A 17,305-nucleotide genomic window follows, 5' to 3' on the forward strand; every position below is an offset into this window, starting at 1 on the left:
GCTCATCAAGGACGTGTATATCATACTCAGGTTCCATGTAAGCTGTACCAAGTCAGACCTCACAAGATCTGATGTAATCAAGTCAAGATTCAGGCCCAGACTCGCCTGGATTTCCTGAAGCTGAATTTCAGCACAGCCCAATTTTTACATGTAAATGGATCAGATTCTTCTAGCGGATTTTTCCTGAATCTGAATTCCAGCACCGCCCAATTTTTATATGTAAATGGGTCAGATTCCTCTTGACCTTTAGGTACAGATTGGAACTCGTGGAAGACAGTGCAATCAGTGACGTCACCTCTCCCTTTCTTTTTCTCTTCAGCCAAAAGGAATGAAGCGTAGCTGAGAGGGCAGGGCCGCAGGAGGCACTCTTGTTTGATTTCCATGGTGCTACTCTCGATAGCATTGAGAGTTGGGTTGACGGGTACCATTCAGTGGCTTTGAGATGGGGTTGCTACAGCAGAGCAGATCATGAACTCATGGATTTGATCAAATAATTAACTTGGATTGACTAGCTGATCAAAATTTCAAGATACAGGAAAACAAGAAAGATAAAACCCCCTCAAAAATATACAAAACAAAACAAAAGTGTTGATTGATCTAGTACGAGAATTCATGGCCTCTTAAAGATATGTACTTCTTGATCCATATTGCCACATCCTCTGCGCAAGCCTGAGCTTGTGGCGATTTCAAAAGCATGTCCAAGGTGGCAAATTCATGAACTGCATCTTTGTACTCAAGAACAGGCGCATCAATATTCACCTTTCTGAGCTCTTCAGAATATGCAATAGCGCGGTCCCTCATCCAATCGTGCTCTGCAACCACTGTGAGGGTTGGAGGCATGAACTTGAGTGGCGGCTCCCTGCCAGGAATAAGCGGGTTTGCAGCAGGGTGATCCAAATTGAATTTATCCTCTGGCAAAAACAGCTTCCACGCCAATATACACATTGCTTTGTCATAGAAGTATGAGTTTGCCAACTTTATTTCTGAATGAGTGGGCACACTGCCGATGAAAAACGGGTACATCAAAACCTGAGCAACAATCTTAATAGGCTCCAAAAGGTTTCCCGCCTCCACGGCCTTCCTAGCTACAAAATCTGCAATATTGGCACCACAGCTCACTCCCAGGAGAACACACCTGCACATAATAGACAATAAATAATTAACCACTCGCCATTTAAGAAGACAGGAGATTAAAAGAATGATGAGGCTGCCATTTCTCGATGCACCATTCCAAATGCTACATTGAGGGCAAAGAGGAGCTCCATCCACCTGGTAAGATGGTTGCATTAAGGCCTTTTGGTTGAAGAAGGTCAAGACACCCTTGGTGTGCCTCTGTTTGCATAATCTTATTTGTCTATCCCAGCTTGTCTACCAAAAAAAAAAAAAAAGAAGTGCTATTCTGAGGAGTGAGGTGCCTTTCTTTCTCTTTTTCTATATTTTGATGCATAGTCCCACGCCACATTGGTCATATTTTAACACTTAACAATGATGCTGGCATTACAAAGCTGTATAATTTGAACCGTGAAATACCCTCAAATGCCATTCGTTATAAAGGGGAAGAAAAAATCATTGGTTATCTTTGTTGTACTTCAAGTTGCAAAAATCAAACCATATTTCAACTAGAAACTAGTCTGATTACAACCTCAAACCCCATTTAGTTTTGCATTCCTGAAATCACCTTTGGCTGACATGGTTGCAGAGAAAGGAACAAAATCGACAAACAGGGAGCACAAAGAAAAAGATGAAACAAGATATCATACAGCAAGCTGTTGGGAAACAATTTAGGTCAGAACCAGTGAACTTTCAAGTTGGAGATACGAAGTTGAGATGATAGTCCTAATTATCATAAATTCAGACACAGACCTTGACTTGCTAAGTTCAATATAACAAGTGGACACAAATAACCAATGTAAGGAATACCTAGGTTGCACATGAAAGAGTACATAAGTGCACATGAAATATTGGTTGTTGATAACTTGATATTACTGAAAAAAAATCATCTAACAATGCAAACTCAAATATATGGCTTAAAGTACAGTTGTCGTTTCAAAAATGGATAAGTTATAGTATTTATCTTGTAGTGGAGAATACATTTTCATCACCTAAAAATAACAGATTTGGTGCATGCTCTACCCACTGTGGGGAATGAACTTATGCGTGGAAGCTTCTAGGAGAAGTGGTTTGGGATGTGCAGCCAGAATAAACCATCAGAATTTGACATCAAGCCTGGAAATCAATGTTCCTGATAATTTTCATGACTGGAAGGAAATGAACACATCCCATAGAGGTGAGCTCCAATGAATGTAGGAAGCTTCTAGTAAAAGTGGTTTGAGAATGGGCAGCTAGAATTCCAATTAGAATTTTGATGATAGGCCTGCAAAATCAATTTGCTCTGGTTTCTCTTCATCCCCTTATTGTTGATCGATCATGGCCAAGAAGAAAAAAGGCACCATCAAATCACATCACCATCCAACATTTGGGTTTAGATCAGATATTTAATTTATTAACTCGAGTTTGCATGCATATTTTGAAGCAATTGTTTAGTCAAGGGGAACTTAATATTTAATGAGAGACTATGTATTGAACTTGAATTCAGATTTTCACCTTGATGACATTGAATGCATCAAAGGTATAAAAGAATCTAGTTTTAAAGGATGAGGACCTATCAAAAACCCAAACTGGAGAAAGACATTATTTATGAGCCCATAATAAATGATTTGTTGGGAAAAAATCAGTATAATTGTTCTCTGCATATCAGAAATATAACCATGACAACCAAACTGGAGAAAGACAAGATTTATGAGCCCATAATAAATGATTTGTTGGGCAAAAAACCAGTATAATTGTTCTCTGCATATCAGAAACATAACCATGACAAAAATTTTAGGAGATATTAATCCAATAGTGAATACAACTAATGCTAACTCGTCAGATGATTAAACATGACTGTATCTGAATATGTCAATGGACTTTATTTTCTTCTCTTAAGGATCACATTTCATTTAGTCAAAATTGCCCTAGTCTCCAAGGAGACATGCAAGCCAGAACAAAAAGACATCTAATTACTTTCATCATTTTTGTGGCATTCCATTAACACACAACTAATCCAAGCTTGACCTGCTGACCTGAGTATTGCCTAGTTGCTAGCTGGGAAAATGGTAATAATACCAGCTCCAAACACAGGTGAGAAAAACTGAACTGCTCATTCCATGCTTCTATAAAAGGAATTCATCCATTGAACAGACTCTAAATCCAAGTTAAAACATGATCAGTCCCCTAGTGCCCCCAGTTGACTCCTTGCCACCTGTAGTTCGTAAAATTAAATTTTAATCATCTCTCCCCGTCGATTATTCACCATTTTCCTTGACATAAACAACTGAACAGTAGAATAATCAATAAGATAGGGGATTATCCATGTTTAAGTGGATAACTTAATTCCCTCCTAAATCGAATTCCGATATATGTGAGAACAAATGTTCCTTATGTGTTGCTAAAAAAAGGAACAAAATTATACTGCTTTAACGGACCTCACTTTCTATTAGGAGTTATGAGGCTATTGAGAAACAAGGGTATTGTAGGAAGAAACGTAACATCAGCACGGTCTCATTTCATGGTTGAAGTAGTAATCAATCCCATGTCAAACTATTGCACATGCAAGTATGCAAAAAGGCTTTTGCACACATAAGTACTAGTACATCATATATACATGTAAATTACATGCAAAATGTACATAGTCATGCTACTTTTTCCAATCTATTCTGGACATGAAGCTACAGAATTTACAAAGAACAGAAGTGCAACGGATCTATGTCGCATAAGTGCGGGGTGCAGGTGCCGCCGTGGCACATCCCAAAAAATTTGAGTGTGGGGGTTCGGCGAGGGTGTACATATAATATATGTACTATATATACAAATATATGTATTCATAATATATATATATATATATACACATATATATAATTTTAAGCTTGTTTCTCACCTTAATCTGTCCTTTTTTTTTACTTTCATTACTGTACATAAAGAAAGAAAGAGAGAAGAAAAAAAGAATGGAGAATATTTTGAACATGCATCCAAGAGGGTAGGTTGGGGTGCATGTCGGAGCTGCACCCGTACCCGCACGACGTGGGTGCGGTCCCTTTTTTGAAGAGTACGTGTAACATAAAGTGCAACAGATGCAAATGAATAGAGGTTAACAAACAATGATCATCCATCAACAAGCACATGTCAGTCATAGACACTTTCAAGTCAAGTGTACGATAATACTGATCTCATATAAAGTTGACAATAGAAAAAAGTATGTAGATTGAGCATCAGACAACTATGTAAAGTAGAGCACCACCAGCAGGCCTAGCACAACTATGTGTTGCAGAAGTAGTAATTGAACATTATTATCCAAATACTAAAACTGACTGCGACCTCAACTGACAATACCATGAGTCCATGACGCACAAGGACAAAGCTGAAAGAACATGGGACACATCTTCTGATACATAAAGAATCACACACACACACACACCCGCACATGCGCAAGTATGATGGTTACGAGTCGACCAGCAGCCCTAGTAAAACTACACATTGTAGCAGCAATAACTATCAAGAATACCCATATGCAACTGCCAAACTGGAAAACAGACTCAGTCATCAACTGGTAATATTATGACTACATAATAAGGATGTGGCTGAAAGAACATAGAATGATAGAACACATCTTTTGATGGACAATACCCAAAGACACGATAGCGTAGTGTATAGGTGAAGGCAGGAGAATAAGTTCACATAATGTGGTACTGTGTGACAAGCACATCAGAATCATGGATATCCATATGAAGTGAGCTTCAATGTCTTGAAATAGTATCCAAACATGATAATGACTTTAAAAATGCATCTCCCTTAAGTAATGTGGAATATCTTCCAGTTTAAGAAATCATTAACATATACGCAATCCAACCCTAACTCCATGTGCACATAACCATATGGCTGATACAAAGATTGACCTTTATTTCATTCAAATACAAAATTACAATCAAACAACATAGTAGCTGCTTTGTAGTTCATGAGCTTCTATAAGTGAAATGTCTATAAATGTCAAGCTACAGGAGCAGATGTACAAAATTTTTTACTATATAAGAAATATTTTCATACCAAAGCATTATTTCAACCATCAACCACGAAGAGAAACAGTGAAGAACTTGGCATGGTGTCATGATAACCCGGATAATGAAACCTCTCTGCAAATGGAATGATTTTAATTATTTTGAGGTCACCAGGACCGTTAGAAATATCCTTAAATCTAAAGAAGAAAGAGGTTCAACCTCCACCAAGCAATTATTAATCTCAGAGTTGTGCAATGAAGATCATGCGTCATTCAAGCTATGAGGAGGTAACTCCAAGAAGTACGAATTTTTTTTCCGAATGCACTTCAGACAAAATCATGCAACCGCCTCCGAGCCCAAAACAATTCCCAACGTTTCTGGGAAAACAAAAGGGAAAAAAAAAACCACAATGCAAAAGGTGAGGACAATCGGAAAAACCTGGAAGGATCTCCATGACCAGCCAACCATGGCTCCACCATCGACGCCCCAAAAGTGTCAACAATATGCTTATGGACATCTGACTTGCGGAGATCACCGGCGCTTGCTCCACTACGGCTGTTCCCCATCGACTTGCTGCACTCTGCAAGGTTCGCCTGCTTCCCCAGCCAATTTAGAGCCTTCATACCATCCTCGAATGCTGCCGGATACCGGTTTTCCGGCGCCAATCTATATCCGACCGCGATCACGATCACATCACAGAGCTTCGCAATGCGCCTGCAGAAGAAATCATTCGAATTCGAATCCTTGCTCCCTGAAACAAATCCCCCACCATGAAATTGCAAGATTATGGGCAACCGCCGAAGCGATTGGGAAATAGGAATTCCCGGCAGGTACCCTTTATAGCCTGTCCCACTATCCTGCCCTTTCCTCGTTTCCTTCAAACGGCCGTTAGATCCAGAGACCCTGGCACCGGTCCCATTCGAGCAGTTGGGATCATCTCCATAGCTATTCCTCCGGGTCTGCTCCGTCGCCGTGGACGCAGGCGAAGAAGTGGCACCACCATAGCTGCTCCGCCGAGAGTGGTTCAGTCGCTTTGAGAGGGGATTGAAGGGGGATTGCAGGGCAGATTCTGGTAGGAAAATCCGGATAGAAAGGGACGTGAAGGGATCGATATGGATGTCTTTGGTAGCAACGCCGTCCGTGAAGGAGGCGTTGGCCGGCACCGCCGATTCCTCCTCCGGCCGGGAAGTGACGCCAAAGGGGTCCCCCCCTTCCCCAGGCAATTGGATCCGCGTCTGGAGCCTGTGCTTCAGGAGTAACTTGAAGAAAACGCTGTACAACTTCACTGCCACGGTTGGCATTATCAACCTCTCTTCCGTCCGTCTGCACCAATCTTGTTTCTCTCCTTAGAATCGAAGGCAGGTCCTTGATTGGAGAGGTCAGCACTGGTGCTAATCCTCACACGCCGTGGATATTCCTTTTCTTTCTTTCTCTGTAATTCTTGTTCCTCAATATACCATCTCTATCAAAGAGATAGATTTATTCACGACAATTGGTGGGGTCACCTGCTTCTTTCCTCGCACGCAACCGACGGAGCTCGGAGCGTTCCCGTTCCTCTATTTATTCTTCACTACCCACAAAACGCCGCCGGATAACCTGCCACAGGTGATTAGGAACGACGGTGGAGGGCGGTAATCTTTCATGGCACGAAAAGTTTACCCGTCCGTCGTTCTTTCTCTCTCCAGAAATTTCGTTTCTCTCTCTAGAAATAGAGGGGAGAGAATGGGCGGGTAGGCCTGACCTCTCGAGGAGCTTGTGCAGAGGGGAAGCGCGGTTCCCTTGTTTGAGTGAGAGAATCAGAAGAGAAAAGGCTCTCGATTACTAATAGAGTCGGGCACATTTATTGACTGCCTAAATATCAAGATATATTGATAAGATAACAAACAATTTATGATATAATGAAATAATAGGTAGATTAACATAACTATAAAATAACAAAAAATTTATAAGAAGATCAGATAACAACAACATAATGTTTATAAGATAATAACATATTTATGAAATAATAAAATAATATTAAATAATAATATTTAGGAGATAATGTTTTTTTACTATCTAGATGAGTATATTAGTTATAACGATATGTATATACCAAATTTATATTAAAACTTTTTTTTATAAGTTTTTTATTTAAAAAAATCATCAATCATAAATATTTTTTATTATTTCGTGCACAAAATTGACTTATATAGCACTTGGGAAGTAAACACAACCGCGGTTCAGTTACATGACCGGCCGTTAAACGTAATAAATGAAGTCGGTTTATTTAATAACATTCCAAATTAGTCCAGCTATTTCCAACCTCCAAATGTATTTGAATTATTTCAAACGTCAACTTTATGTACTTTTTATTATTTCCAAAAGTTTATACATTCCCACATAAGGACATCATTCAAAAGCTAATGTATGACAGAAGGTATTTTGTATTTACCGACGCTTGTATTTAAATTACATTTTTTATTTTCAAATTATATTTTAAGTGAGTGTTGCGGGTTTTCAAATTATAATTCTGACGTTGATTGGAATCCCAAGGTCACGAACGTCGGTAAATAAGTTTCCCCGAAAAATTATTCCCAGGCGGATGCCGACGCCGACAAGATGCTACCGCGGTGAAAACCGTAGCCACTTTTTCGGAAAGCCAAGTTGGGGCCACTATTTGCTCTGCTGTCCCGCCACGCACTTTGCCGTTGTATCAAGCAACGCAGCCGAAATTGCTGCCGACAATTCGCTTCCATCTTGCATTTGAAAACCGTGGCTCTTCCCTCTACGATTTCAAATCTTCCGGTATTTAGAATAAATTTTTGAAATCATGCCTGGAAGTCTGTTGAAGTTCGAACCATTTCATTGAAAATTATACAAATCTGAATCCGAATGCTTTTGTTCAAAAAGTCAAGAAAGAGAGAAGAACCCGTCCATTTAACCCCATAGCCGCATTCATAATCACAAGATCAATACTCTAAGATATTATCAGGATAGCACTCTCTAATACTCGTATATGGTTACTACACACCACTCAATTTGATCGATTATGCTACCCCGGAGCAAAGGTAGGGTCCGTTCGCAAAGGCCCTGGCCCCACCTCAAAAAAAAAAAAAAATTACATGTAAATTTTAAAAAATTTCACGTATAAAAATTTTGAAAAATGATATTTCAACTCATATCAAAATTTAAACACACTTAAAGTTTATGCAATAATTACAAGCGCACATAATTTCCTGATATTGTTGAAAGCATGCCTGCCCCCTTTTGGGCTCATGGATAAAATTTCTTTGATCTTGTAGATATTTTAATTATTTATCTCGTTAATCCACCTTAAGTGATTGATAACTTAAAACTATTCCTTGTTAGTCTACGCGTTTTTAGGGTGAATTTAGGCATCAAAATTCACCATGTTGAACTATAGTAAGTTTAGTTTTTTTTAGTATAATCAGACTCTAAATAAGAATGAAATTGAAGTATTAATGTCATATATATATATATGATCACATCAGCTCTTTCACAAAGACTTTGAAGACAAGGTTAGCACGCCAAAATGAACCGTGTCAAACGCATGAAGCATGGTCAAAAAATGCTCATCCTTTGATTTCTTCTTGTTTCTGCCTTCTAGACTCCATTGACCTAATCCAAAGCCTTGGTCAAAGGTCAGTATACGAAGAAAGCGTGGTCTCGTAATTGTCCTGTAATACCCAGATTGAGTTATGTTGATCCATATCCATATCCAAATTACCTACGATACCATGATCAATCATTCATTCATTAATCATTATCCCCTCATGTTTTATATCATTTCTTCCGAAAAAAACCGTTGATTAAATGGTCTGTGGGACATGTACATATGCGCATGACAGCAAAATATCAATGAGCATTCAATAAGAAAAGGCATAATGTCACACTTCAAAAGTTTAGTCTCGTATTTAAGATTGCTAAAAAAATTGAAGATTATAAAAGAGTTGGTAAATGATTGGTTGTCTATACTCATGTACGTTGAGAAAATATGACCATGTGTTTTTACTAAACAAGATTCAATTAACAATGAAAAACTCAAAATTTATGATAATAATGACTGTAGTATAAACTGCAAAATACTCTTATCATTATTCGTTACTAAGGCGACACATCTTTATAGTCATTATCTGATCATTAATTGGCTGGAAAGCATTGGGAATATGGTAAAATAACACTGTAAAGAGTGTCAAGTGGAACTGTCATTTTATCGTATGGGCTTTCTTTTAATACTGTTTATCATAAAACTTGGCAGTTAGGCTCATCTTCCATTCAAAAATAAAACGGAATCAACTTGGTTCTGTTGACACAAAGTTTTTGTAGCTCAGGAAGGAGTTCTACAATTTTTGTTGTAAAACTTCATCACGAAAAAAAGCAAGATGAGTAAGGAGAAAGGTCATGAATGCTTTATCCTTAGGAATCCTTAGGAGGGGTTGACACAATAGAAGGGGTAGGGGCTCGTAAGCGATTAGTCTCTTTTTCGAGCTCCCGACATCAACTTTCTGTACTGCAAAAGAGAAAACACGATATGCAAGTTGAATCGTCAAAAGGGCACCATTCCAAGTAGGGATGTCAACGGATCGGATTCGGATCGGATACATCTTCAACCATATCCGTTTTTTCGGATATTCATATATTCGGATTCGGATTCGGATTCGAATTCGGACAAAGCAAAGTCATATCCGAATCCGAATCCGAAATCCGATTTTACAATCCGAATCCGATCCGAATCCAATTTTTATATTTATATCCGAATCCGAATCCGAATTTTGAACCGAATTTTGCCATTTTTCAAGCATTAGATAGAGGATATTTGTCTAAAACTGAATCTGATCCGAATCCGTATCCGAATCCGATCCGATATTCATGTATATCCGAATCCGAATCCGAATCCGATCGGATGTCATTTATTAAATCCGAATCCGATCCGATTTCTTAATCGGATATTAAATTTTTATCCATATCCGTTTTTTTCGGATCGGATCGGTCGGATATCCGATTCAAATCGGATATATTGACATCCCTAATTCCAAGGCACTAAAAGCATCCCTGAACCCTAAGGAGATTGGAGGGGAAAGGGGAGGAGCTGGCCTTTACTCGGGCGGCGAGAATAGCCTCCCACTCACCAAAAGGTAACAAATGCCTTAAAAGTTTTGCATCAAAGGGCATTCAAAAAGCAAACACCTAGTCTTCTATCTTTATCATCAAGAGAAAGTGAACGAGCTTTGGGTATATACTCTTGCGTTCTACAAAAGACATGATAACAAAAAGGGATATTAAACGATGCATGTGACCTTAAAATGGAAATGGCACAAAGAGTTTTTGTTTCTTACACTTTACAAATTAAGCAAAACTTTAGTAAAGCCGAAAATTTAGGGTAGGGACGGTGGACCACTCGCATCAAATAACAACAGATGAATAACTAAAGTTCACTAATATGACATTGAAAAACAAATAGCTATTTTAAAGTCATGCATTGACATAATAGGTCCCTAAAGCAAGCAAATGACAGAAGTTCATACAAAAGTGTGAATTATATGAAAAAAAAAATTACATGAAACAATGCAGACAAAATGGATAACAAATTTACGTGCCATGTTGTGATAAAGAAAAGTTTAAGACGTCCGATATGAACAAGCACATACATCAACACGTACTATTTTCTTAAATTAGAAACATAATTACTAGTGGAGAAGATCCACTTATTTATTTGTCATAGTGTATCATTAAGTATACCGCTCATAAACAACTTTAATTGCCAATGTGAAGCTCTCATTTTCTAACAAGAGCAACTCCTCTCGACATTCAAGCTGAAAGAGTTCCAGAGTTTTAACATTCAAGAAGCTCTCTACTAAACTAAATTAGCAGGAACCTGCCTGATACCAACTTATGGAAAAGAATGGCATCTATGTACTAACCTTAGCGCAGTTCTTCCAGAGCAGAGATATGTGAAGCAGGGGGAAACTGCAGTCCGATCTCATAAGCAAGATGTTCCACATTATAAGGATAGACTACCTCTTGAAGCTGTGACAAGTAGGCTCTCTCCACTAGCTGCTTATAACCAGCCTCTGTTAGGTGCGCCCCATCAAAGTAGAGGTAGCTGTCCCTCTCCAGGCAGGGGTTCCCCCCTTTCTCGCACATCGTCTGCTCTGTTGCAGCTGACCGCGGACAGCAGCTCTCGTTCACCACCTTGAACCCTGATTGTGGCATAAAAAAATCTCATCCTCGCGGTTGTTCATCATGCCAACTTTTGATGGCAAGTTTCTCTTATCTAATCGCTTATTTCTGTACGTAATTTATGCAATCAGAAGCAACATATTCGAGAACGGAGTGAGTTAACTGAGCTCAAGCCTGACTAATTATCTTTGGGTTGAATAAAAAAAAATATATGAATCAGCGCCTAGAGAAGTCATGCATGAATGAATTTCTCTCTAGTGGCTGAAAAGATGTACTTAATGGATATTGTTCGTCCAAAGTGAACACTGCCTTCTGAATCAAATAGGCCTTCAAGATGCAGGATATCATCATCCTGCAACTTCCTTTCTCCTAGGTATGCAACTGGTTAGTAGCTATGTCAGATGGCTGCAGGGTGCAGTTGATGGTGTAAGATGCGGCAAGTTCAAAAAAAAAATTGAGTGTGAGTGCGCGAGAGAATAATATATATATATATGTTATCTGTTCTATAATTAATTTTATTTGTCTATATTTTTAAACTTTTTTTATCAAGGTTACCTTAATTTCATACAAAATTTAAAGTTTTATTAAATAAAATAAGGGAGGAGAGAGAAAAAAAGGAAAAAAGAAGAGGGAAAGATAAAAAAGGAAAAAATTGAAAGAAAAAACAAGAGAAAAGAAGAATGAGTGCGATCAGCAGCACCCGATTCAGTTTGACCGGGTTGGGTGCCGTGTCGGGCTGCACCCGCACCCAAGTCGATGCGGGTATGCCACCATATTTGGCGCACCAGTGTGACTTAGGTGGGCAGTCTCTTGGAAGTGCCCAAGTACCACTTCATTGGATAGAGATGTAACATTCAAAATTGACTTCATGCAACCCAAAAAACTCAGAACTTCAAAGCCATATTCTAAACATTTTACGTTCAGAAACAATTACAGTGATTTAAGATTTGTTTCCACTGTTGCACAATAGACTTTTGTCTTGAAAGTTGAAGAAAACGTAGATCAAAGCTCCCCTTTTTCAACCTTCGTTTAGGCCTCCCTAGAGTTAAAGTACACCTTGGCGAGAATACAATCACAATGCTTATCAAGGAAATCAAGCATGCCTTTACGAAAGAAAATAGTAACTCCTGAAAAAACGCTTAGCCAGGGACAACAAAAACATGCTCAAGTTCTGAAGCTTTTGGATTTCTTAACTTCAAAGAAAAAGTACATCATCAAAGATTTGGCAGTTAAAAATGAAACCAAAATTCGAGTATGCTTTGTTATTTTCACGAAAATTAAAGCCGTTTGTCTGTGAATTAATTAGCGAGAACACAGTGCTATTATTTTTCAGAATTTCAATGGCAGATAATTGCAAACTTACCCTTAGCTGCTGGATCATCTAAAATATCTCCGATGATGTTGTACGTATTCACTACAACCACATGTGATCCAGGCATCACCTGCTTCATGCGATCTATGGAAGATCTAAGCCGTGCGTTGAACAATGCAGCTGCGTGGTTCATCTTTTCAAAGCATGTTCCTTCCTTCTCCCTTAGATGGGGGACGCACCCCAATTGTTGCAGACCGATCAACACAAACTTTCTAGCTCCCAAATCGTACAAGTTCTGCACCCAAAATTACTCACTGCCGTCTCCTCTTAAGACACAATTCCATAACTTTTATTTTTGTGAAAAAATCTCATTATCAGAAGAATCTTGGGCAACAGAAATTTTTAGGAAAATGAGGCCATATATACTATATAAATTGTAATAGTAACATGAATTATCTACAATAACTGCTTTAGCATTACATATGTGTCAATAAAACAAGACAGTGAAAATAAAAAGCATCTCTTTTCAGTTGCCCAGCTGCTCTGAGCATTTTATTGGATTTATATTTTCGAAAAAATCGCCAGAATTGCTGATTATATTTCATAGTACCAAGTTTGCATTGATGGTGACGATTGTTAGTAGGAAAACCAAAAAAAAAAAAATTCCACACCTTGAGTTCTTGAATGTAATCTTCAATAAGGCTATGCAGGGACTCATCTGTTACACAATGTTTGCTCTGAGTAGATTTGATGCACATCTTGTAACAATCATTACCTCCGGAGCTGAAGAGGAATATACCCTTGAATAGCAGCTCAGAGACTTGGCTGCTGTTGAGTTGGGACCTCAAATCTGGTAATGTCACGTCTTCGAATATCTTGATTTGTTGGGCCACTGGTATACACCTGGACTGCAGAACATTCATCCGAAATATTTTTTTTTATTGCTTCAGATGGGAAGAAAGCATGTGTTCTTTTAAACTTATGGCAGGGCAATGATTTGAAGCTCAGAAATGAACACTATTCTGTGATTGAAAACGCAAATGAGATGGAGTACAATTCAGCAATACTTTCTTGTACAATTCCCTTGACATGAAAAAATCTACTGAAATTTGTACTCCCAGCAGCACACAGATCCCTTTTTGTTGAATAGAGCTGAGGTTATGTCTAAATAACTCTTCCCAACCACAGATCATTTGATGTTAACAGTTTAAAGCTCCATTCTAAGTGGTCAGTGTTAAAGAGGCAAAATGGTTGGAAGCCTCAACCAATTACTGATGACCAAGAAATCTTTGACACAAAGGTGGCTACCAAAGAGAACGACGCCAAACTAATAGGCCATGTTACTTACATGTTCACAATGCATTTCAAGAATCCCAGACCCACCAGAGGCATAATTGACACCAGCAAGAACCCTCTTTCCTCTGGTTTCAGGATCCAGTGCAGCAGGAAGGAAGTCATGGATGCCCAACAGCTGACCCAAGATATCAGCTGGATTTCTGCCATTAGTGACCCTCCCACTAGGCCCCTTGGGGAAGTCCACCCCATAAGGCAGGAAGTCAAAATGCACGCTCGGGTTCTTCAGTTGGAGATTGTTACCATTGTCAAGAAAGGAGTCCCCAAAGACAAACAAGGGTGGGACAACTTTGCTATGTATTGACGTAACTGAGTGTGAAGAAGGGATTTGAAGTGAAACAAGCACGAACGGGAAGAAGAAGAAGGAGAAGAAGTTGATGAGAGAGCGGGAAGAGGGGAAAGAATTTCTTGGCATGATATCTGCAGCAATTAAGAGGCAGGAATCGGCTCACCCAAATGAACAGCAGTATGGGGAAAATAGAGTGGGAGAAGAAACAATCTCTAGGCAATAAAGAGGGACTTGCGCACAAGAAAAATACGACGGAAGAAAGGAAACACTGTAGAGAAAACGTGGGGACAGCGCCTGAGATATGTCGTCACAAACACCAATGATGGTGGTGCTTGATTCCCAAGAAACAGGACCTAACATCTGAAATTATCTGGAGAAATATTTTCAAAGACGGAAACCTTTTTGTCTCTTTTATCTGCTCATCAAGAAATTGATGACTGTTTTGTAAGGGTCTTCGCATGGAGGACATTTCACGAGAAATAAGCTACTTATGTACTGAATTATTCCGAACAACAAAAGCCTCTGCATTGGCCAGTGGAAAAGGGCAATTGAGTATTACCATAGGAAGGACGAGCTAGCGAATCGGTTGGAATGGGCAGCATAGTAACTCCAAGCAAAAATATTATGCTGTGAATGCAAAAGTTCGCTTCTACTAGAACTTCTCATTGATGGAAGCCCTCCCTTCATGACTTTATCCGATGAATCCACATTTGGTTTCTGTATTATTGAACCGAAGCCCAAATAGTATGTCCAAAACGTAATCTCTCTCTCTCTCTCGGTTTGTCATTCGGTTAAGGCGCCGTGGTCCGTCTGCGACTGGGTGATGGTGCCGCTTCTTCCTTCCTCTCTATTCACGCATTTCTTCTCACTGTGCATTGTATTGTATATTTCGTCTTTTTGCTTTTGTTTTTGCGGATTGCTTTTGTATCTAGGGGACGTCTTGTCCCCAAATTTTGTTATATATTTCCCATTTTATCGGCTCTCTCTCTCTTCTTCCATTTTCTTTTTTATGAAATATTGTTCTTCATTGTTGATTTACTTGTTTGTTTCGGATGCCATTTAGAATAGTCGTGTGAAGTTTGGTGATCTGTATTTGATTTCTCTTAGTGCTACATTGTTTGAATGCCGTTGTTGATCTAGGCTGCTTTCCAGTATGGTTTAGAGCTAAGTTTCAAGGTGGTAAGCATGTTTATCTCTGGTCATGACCTGACCATCCCACCTCATACTCTTGCATGTTTTAAGTAACCTGTTAAGTTAGAATTCTGGCTATAATTTATTGTTTTCTAGATTTTTTGTTTTTGTTTTCGAGTTTTTCGTATTAGTGCTGGCTATTTAGACTTGTTCTATTGTTATTATTTGCCTTATCTACAACACAGCAGGGTTGGTGTTGATTGGCATCGAGTAAAATCCAGATAGGGCGTCCAACAGGGTCAACCCTAATTACCAGGCAAAATATAGGCTAAGCACAGTTTCTAAATGGCTTTGTGTTCTGCTTTAGTGCAGAGCTACATATGGACTTTGTTTAGGTTCGTGATAGGCATTGCCTGTTGAAGAATAGGCACCATAGAGTTTATTGCAGATGGGTAGGTGTTTGCTCCTTGGTCTTGCCTTGCTTTTGTTTTCCTTTTTGGGTTCTAGCCTTTCAACTTTGTCTTTGGAAAATTGTAGCCATGTTCTTGCCAAGTTTTATATAGAAATATCATAGGTCCAAGCCTGTCTTTGTCTCAAGTAAAATTTCAAAAAGTCTATTTAGGGTGTCGACCTCATCTACTTAGCTAGTTAGCTTCCTTCTAGGCATTGTTATTTTATGTTATTTATTACCTCCTTTTCTTATTTTTATTCCTTAGTTATCTAAGTTGCTGAGCATATGCTTGACAAAGGCATGTTGATTAGGTTGTTGCTTGCTATTCTAGTCATTCCAAGTTGACATACTCTCTACCGGGCCCCCATGTTAGCGAGTAGACTCTCTTGCCTTAGTTGAGTCCATTTTTGCACCTTATATATTCCTTGTGTCCTTGATGGTGCGTTTGGAATAATTGGGATCATGTTGTATGCACAGTTACACTTAGGTTTGAGTCTTGAATTATTTGGATTCCTTAGCGTTTACTGTAGTGTAGGTTAGACCCAACATAGATTCTAGGGTTTTCTTATTAGTTGTTTTTCTTTCTTTTGTTTTCAGGTTGTGGCCACGATAGTGAGGCATCCGGAGGTATTTACTATTTAGGTCTACTCAAGCTTGAAGAGTAGAAAACTTTCTATCTCAGAGACAAATTAAGAATTAATATTTTCTCTTAACAGATGGCTCTTTGAAAATTCCTCTCAAATGTTGAGAACTTATTGTTAACTTTCAAAAGTAGCAGTGAATTATTATTTTAACAACTATAGGGACCGTTTTGTAATTTTTCTGTCACGTAGAAGTCAGTTTTAGCTTGGTACGCGGATTCCCTTTGATCTTCATTGAACATATCGATTTATAAATAAACATGTAGAAAAAACAAGTAAACCAAAGTGTATCCATCTTTATCATAGGTTATATCGATAGAATTGAGAAGCAAAGGCTGAATCCAAATAATCTCATAACGAGACGACCACGTTAAATGACCGGCGCATGACGAAGGAGGAGAAGCAGTGGCTGAGGGCAGACGAGCAAATTTTGCAATGGACAATGCAAAATTTGATAATATGGTTCTACCTTTTCATTTAGAAAACGGTGGATGGCTTAACACATAGACGTGCATGGACAGACACATACACAGAACCCAGAGCCCTTCGGCAAATTGAGCAGTAAAAGCATATACTAAAAGCCTGTCGACAAAGCCTGCTGACAAAGGGGGAAAAAAAGATTAGATAGTTCTGATTATAACGTTCAGGAAAATAAATTAACCTTGAAGATGGTATAGAGGCAAAAGCAGTGGTCTCAGCTTGCCAACAAGACATCCTCTAAAATGAGAACAAAAAAACCCGAAAGCTCACCCCAATGAACCAGCTGACCAGACTTGACCTGTTAAGTAGCAGCATTTTAACAGCTTCAAACTTCCATTAAGTTCCTCAGTTGACATCTTGCAGCTGCTGTCAACA

At 38.9% G+C, this 17,305-nt stretch overlaps 2 protein-coding genes across 2 annotated transcripts; both read right to left on the reverse strand.

The window, feature by feature from the left end:
* Positions 1 to 481: 481 nt before the first annotated feature.
* On the reverse strand, positions 482 to 6,883 carry LOC116248053 (probable carboxylesterase 11). Its single transcript, XM_031620628.2, has 2 exons — positions 5,532 to 6,883; positions 482 to 1,135 (listed from the first exon to the last, which is right to left on the reverse strand). Exons 1-2 carry the CDS (start codon positions 6,392 to 6,394, stop codon positions 598 to 600), a joined length of 1,401 nt encoding a protein of 466 aa, XP_031476488.1. The 5' UTR covers positions 6,395 to 6,883; the 3' UTR covers positions 482 to 597.
* A 3,855-nt stretch (positions 6,884 to 10,738) lies between these two features.
* Positions 10,739 to 14,620, reverse strand: LOC116247021 (GDSL esterase/lipase At4g18970-like). Its single transcript, XM_031618964.2, has 4 exons — positions 13,934 to 14,620; positions 13,257 to 13,493; positions 12,637 to 12,880; positions 10,739 to 11,293 (listed from the first exon to the last, which is right to left on the reverse strand). The coding sequence occupies exons 1-4, from the start codon at positions 14,351 to 14,353 to the stop codon at positions 11,016 to 11,018; spliced, it is 1,179 nt and encodes a 392-aa protein (XP_031474824.1). The 5' UTR covers positions 14,354 to 14,620; the 3' UTR covers positions 10,739 to 11,015.
* Between the last annotated feature and the right edge of the window lie 2,685 nt (positions 14,621 to 17,305).

The sequence above is a fragment of the Nymphaea colorata genome, chromosome 2 (assembly GCF_008831285.2).
Source record: "Nymphaea colorata isolate Beijing-Zhang1983 chromosome 2, ASM883128v2, whole genome shotgun sequence".
NCBI lineage: Eukaryota > Viridiplantae > Streptophyta > Magnoliopsida > Nymphaeales > Nymphaeaceae > Nymphaea > Nymphaea colorata.

Coding starts and splice junctions, on each gene's coding strand:
- LOC116248053 (XM_031620628.2), bottom strand. CDS start 6,394: ATGCCAACCGTGGCAGTGAAGTTGTACAGCGTTTTCTTCAAGTTACTC. Junction 1,136..5,531: donor GGTCATGGAGATCCTTCCAG/GTTTTTCCGATT, acceptor TATTATGTGCAG/GTGTGTTCTCCTGGGAGTGA.
- LOC116247021 (XM_031618964.2), bottom strand. CDS start 14,353: ATGCCAAGAAATTCTTTCCCCTCTTCCCGCTCTCTCATCAACTTCTTC. Junction 13,494..13,933: donor TTGAAATGCATTGTGAACAT/GTAAGTAACATG, acceptor AATGTTCTGCAG/TCCAGGTGTATACCAGTGGC. Junction 11,294..12,636: donor AGATGATCCAGCAGCTAAGG/GTAAGTTTGCAA, acceptor TGCCACAATCAG/GGTTCAAGGTGGTGAACGAG.